This window comes from Aristolochia californica, unplaced genomic scaffold (assembly GCF_029961685.1).
Source record: "Aristolochia californica isolate CCGP_79_NKW_82.1479 unplaced genomic scaffold, dmAriCali1.0.hap1 SCAF_8, whole genome shotgun sequence".
NCBI lineage: Eukaryota > Viridiplantae > Streptophyta > Magnoliopsida > Piperales > Aristolochiaceae > Aristolochia > Aristolochia californica.
The window spans coordinates 9,993,712-9,998,391 of record NW_027182279.1 but is presented as its reverse complement, the minus strand read 5'-3'; the positions used below and the strand labels follow the sequence as shown (position 1 = coordinate 9,998,391).

At 49.0% G+C, this 4,680-nt stretch overlaps 1 protein-coding gene across 1 annotated transcript; it reads right to left on the bottom strand.

Annotated features, from left to right (window-relative positions):
* Positions 1-2,310: 2,310 nt before the first annotated feature.
* On the bottom strand, positions 2,311-3,240 carry LOC137938295 (uncharacterized). The gene has a single exon (XM_068783277.1). It carries the CDS (start codon positions 3,238-3,240, stop codon positions 2,311-2,313), a length of 930 nt encoding a protein of 309 aa, XP_068639378.1.
* Between the last annotated feature and the right edge of the window lie 1,440 nt (positions 3,241-4,680).

The following is a 4,680-nucleotide window of genomic DNA, read 5'->3' as shown; positions in this document are numbered from 1 at the left end:
GGCCCAAAACTTGTGGCGTGTCCCGGCAATGGAGTGTTGGCGATGTGGCTTGAGGCGGAGCCAAACAAAATCATCGAGGTGATACTGCACATCTAGGCGGTGCTGATCATACTGGAGCTTCATATGGGCTTGAGCTTGCTAGAGCCGAACGAGGGCATTTGCTAACAACTGATCTCTGTTGTGCAAGGCTGTGTGAGACAGAGAGGAGGGGGGGGAGGGGGTCCCGACCATAGAGAATTTTGAAGGGGAGTCTCCTGTAAGGTTGTGTGATATGAGGTGTTGTAGCAGTACTCGGCCCAACTAATGTAGTGAACCCATTTCTTGGGCCTATCCCCCACAAGGCACCTCAAGTACATCTCGATGGTGCGGTTCACAACTTTTGTCTGACCATTTGTTTGCGGGTGGTATGCCGATGAATATTTGAATTTTTGTGCCGCGGAGCTGGAAGAGTTCTTTCCAGAAGTCACTGGTGAAGATCACATTCCGATCACTCACTATTGACTTGGGAATGCCATGCAAACGGACAATGTTGTCAACAAAAATTTGGGTGACTGTGGGTACTGTATACGGATGGGCCATGGGCATGAAGTGGGCATATTTGGACAGCGGATCAACCACCACTAAAAAGATGGATTTACTCGCTGCTCTCGATAATCCTTCAATAAAATCCATGGAGAGGTCGGACCATACCTGAGTAGGAAGGTCTAGGGGCTGGAGCACCCCAGCCGGAGACAAATGGTCGGCCTTGTTGCGCTGGCAGATCAGGCAGGCAACAACATATTCAGCAACATGAGACCTCAACCCAGCCCAATAGAAATCGCTGCATATCTGCTGTCCCTTTTTCTGGAGCTCTTCATGTGCGCTGTCATGGTAGGCTGATAAAATTTGCAGCACCAATGGAGATGAAGGCAGGTTTTAAATGTGCCGCTTGTACAGGACGATAAAAAGGTCCAAGATAGACCAGTGTGGCGTCATCTGACCTGCTGTAATTTTCTGGGACAATTGCTGCAATTCAACGGTGGACTGGTGATCCTGATGTACGGCCTCTAGCAGCAGTGGTGTGGGGTTACTGATGGCGGCGAGTTGCAGTGCAACGTCTGACCGACTAGAGAGAACAGCCGCTGCTCGGTTCAAGGGCCCAGGTTTGTGTTCCATTGAAAAACAGAAGCCCATGAGTTTGTTGAGCCAATGTTGCTGAGGTGGGTGAAGATGCGTTGGTCCAGCAAGAACTTGAGGCTGGAGTGATCAGTGCGGATACGAAAGAAACGTCCCCACAAATAAGGCCTCCAGTGTTGCACGGCCTTTCCTAAGCCGATTAATTCTCACTCGTAGGCTGGTAATTGATGATGGTGGAGGGCAAGTTGCCTAGTAAAATATGCAATGGGGTGCTAGGATTGATGTAGGACTGCCCCAATTCCATTGCCAGAGGCATCACATTCAAGCACAAAGTCGTCTTCAAAATTTGGTAGCTGCAGCACCGGTGTTGAAGCGAGAGCCTGTTTGAGCACGCTGAAGGAGTTCTCTGTGGCCTCCATCCACTGGAAGGCATTGCGGTGCAGCAGGTTGGACAAGGGCGCTGCAAGGTGGGCGTAATTCTGTATGAACTTTCTGTAATACCCGGCTAAGCCCAGAAAACCGCGTAAGGCAGCAACATTGCTGGGTGGTGGCCACTGCATGATCGCCTCAATTTTGGTTGGATCCATAGTGACACCTGAGGCTGTAATCACATGCCCCAAATAGGCCACTTTTGGCTGACCAAAAACAGCACTTGGAGCGCTTCAAGTATTAGTGGTGAGTTCGGAGAAGGCTGAAGACCCTACTCAGGTCATGGAGATGTTGCACCCAACTCTTGCTGAAAATCAGGATATCGTCAAAGAAAACAAGGAAAAATTTTCTGAGAAATGGGCAAAATACCTCATTCATCAATGCCTGGAAGGTGGATGGCATGTTGGAGAAGCCGAAGGGCATGACAATGAACTCGAAGTGTCCATGGTGAGTGCGGAAGGCTGTTTTCTCGATGTCCGGAGGATGCTTACGGACCTGATGATAGCCGGACAGCAAGTCGAGCTTGGTGAAAAATTTTGCCCCGTGGAGTTCATCTAGGAGTTCATCCACCACCGGAATGGGAAACTTGTCCTTAACGGTCTAGGCATTTAATTCTCAGTAATCAACACAAAACCGCCACGTGTGGTCCTTTTTCTTCACCAGCAAGACAGGGGACAAGAATGGAGAGGTGCTCAGCCTTATGAGGCCCTGGTCAAGCATGGCAGCTTATTGCCTTTCAATCTCATCTTTTTGGAGGTCGGGGTATCAATAGGGCCACACCACCATGACTTTAGAGCCAGCCTTCAAATGGATTATGTGATCACAGTGGCGCAAAGGAGGTAGGCTGCTGGGTGGGAGAAATAGATCAGCAAATGCTTCCGGCAATAAGTCCAACGTGTGGATAGTGGGCTGCTGCTGCTGGATGCTATGCAGTTGTGCTGCACCTTCTGTAGCTTGGCCTTGCAGTGTGACTCTAAGGTACTGCCAGTCAAAGCTCATGGTAAGGGCAGTGAAATCCCATAGTATTGACCCTAATGTCTGGAGCCACTTCACGCCGAGCACGAGATCAGAACCAGCAAGTGGTATGATGTAAAAATCTGCGGAAAAACGGTGTCCAGCAATGGCGAACCGGACAGACTTGCTCACCCCATAGCTCGGTACCTTGTCCCCATTGGCAACAGACACTGAAGCAGTTGGCTGGGATTGTACCGGAAGTTGCAAATACTTGGCGGCGGTAAGGCTGATGAAATTGTGGGTGCTGCCTAAGTCCACTAGAGCCACCAGTGGTTGGGCGTCAACCAACACACAGAGCTGCATTGTCGAGGTGGTCTGAAGGCCGGTAATGGCATGGATGGAGACCTCTGGTTCGTCAGTAGCAACCTCTTCCACCGGCGGTGCTTCCTCTTCGTCTTCTTCTTCCAGTTCCACCCAAAAACGTTTCTTGCAGCGGTGTCCGCGGGTGTAGTGTTCATCACAATTGAAGCATAAACCTTGTTCTTTCCGGGCTTCCATTTCTGGTCCAGTGAGTTTTTTTATTGTTGGTTGTTGTGCTTGAGGGGTTTTTGGGTGGGAAGGAGGACTGCTGCAGCAAGGAGAGGGGTTGGATGACCCTCCCGAGGTGGTTTTCCCCGCTGGCCAAACTGGCTTCCTATTTTGAAATTTGTGTTTGGCCTCCAAAGTGCGAGCGAAATTCATTGCTCCGGGGGGGGGGGGTGGGTGGTGTTTCTTCTTCCGACAGCAAGGCCTCATTTAATCCCGCTGTGAGGAAGCTAACTTGCTGACCTACTTGGACTACATGGCTTACATGGCTAGCACGGGCTAACTTTTCCTGACAAATTTTCTGGTACTCAGCAACACTGCCGGTTTGTTTTAAGAGGATGAGATCACTCAATGGGTTGGCGTGGGTGGAAGGGCCAAACCGGATAGTGCATTGTTCTGTAAATTCTTGCCAACCGATGCCTGGGTGCTCTCTTTCCAGTTGGAGGCCCCACAGCTGCGCTTCGTCGAGCATGTGGAAGGCGGCCAACCCACTCTGTCTACTGCAGCAATACGTTGATGGACAAAAAAATTCTCGCATCGGTAGATCCAAATTAAAGGGTCCTCTGACCCGCTAAAGACTGAAAATTCCATTTTGGTGTACCTTGGAATTTTGGTAGGCTCTGGACGTCCTCCATTGGGGCTGAAGTTTTCTGTACGTCCCCCATTTGGGGTGGGTGTCCTTCGAATCAGTGTTAAGAGCTCTTCAACCTGCTGAGACAGTTGCTGATTCGCCTGAGCTATTGAACGAGAGACAGTGGAGCATGCTTGCTAGTCGACCCTCTGTCTCATGTAGGTCTTCTCTGACTTCTTCTCTGAACCTTTCGAACCTTGCTTCCTGGCTTGATGTATCTCCCATCGTTCCCCACTCTGATACCAACATGTTATGGTCTCTGACATTGGACCTTGTAATCCGACGGGAAGGAGGCTCTGTGTCCAGCATAGGTTCAGCACCAGTGTGCTGTAATCGTTCAGGTCTGCCTATGATGGCAAAATCTGGGTGAATTGGATGATGGAAAGGAGAAAAGTGAAGAGCTTGGAAGGAATGGAGGGAAGGAAGGGTAACCCGGCTCTAAGGGAGACCGTAAACTGCTGCTCGTGAAGGGAGACAGCAACCTGATTCGTCAAGAGGGGAACCTCCCTGTCGTGTTCTATTTCTGGGTTCAAAATTTCCATCCTTCTGATTTCATTTTGTCCCTACTTAAGTTGTTCAAAGAGGAGCCAAAAATATTACATGTATTGCCATTATATGGCTTACATAAGCTGCCTTTATGTGGCTTACATGCCTAAGGCTGAAACACACAAGTTGAGCTACGTTGCTGCATCACTCAATATTACAAAAATAGCCCTCAAGACTTACATGCTCAGCATGCTGACTCTGCTGAGCTGCTGAAATAGTTACTGAATTGCTGACTTAATTCCTATACAAAACACTTCCATAAAACACTTCAACTGCAACGCCTTTGGATGACTCGTTCGGCTATCGAGTTTATAATCGAAAACTCAAGTTTGGATTTGAAAAAAAATTGAACATCCAAAATACAAATATGCAAATGCAGAGAGAGATAATTCCAAAAAGTATCTACGATTTTTAGGGAT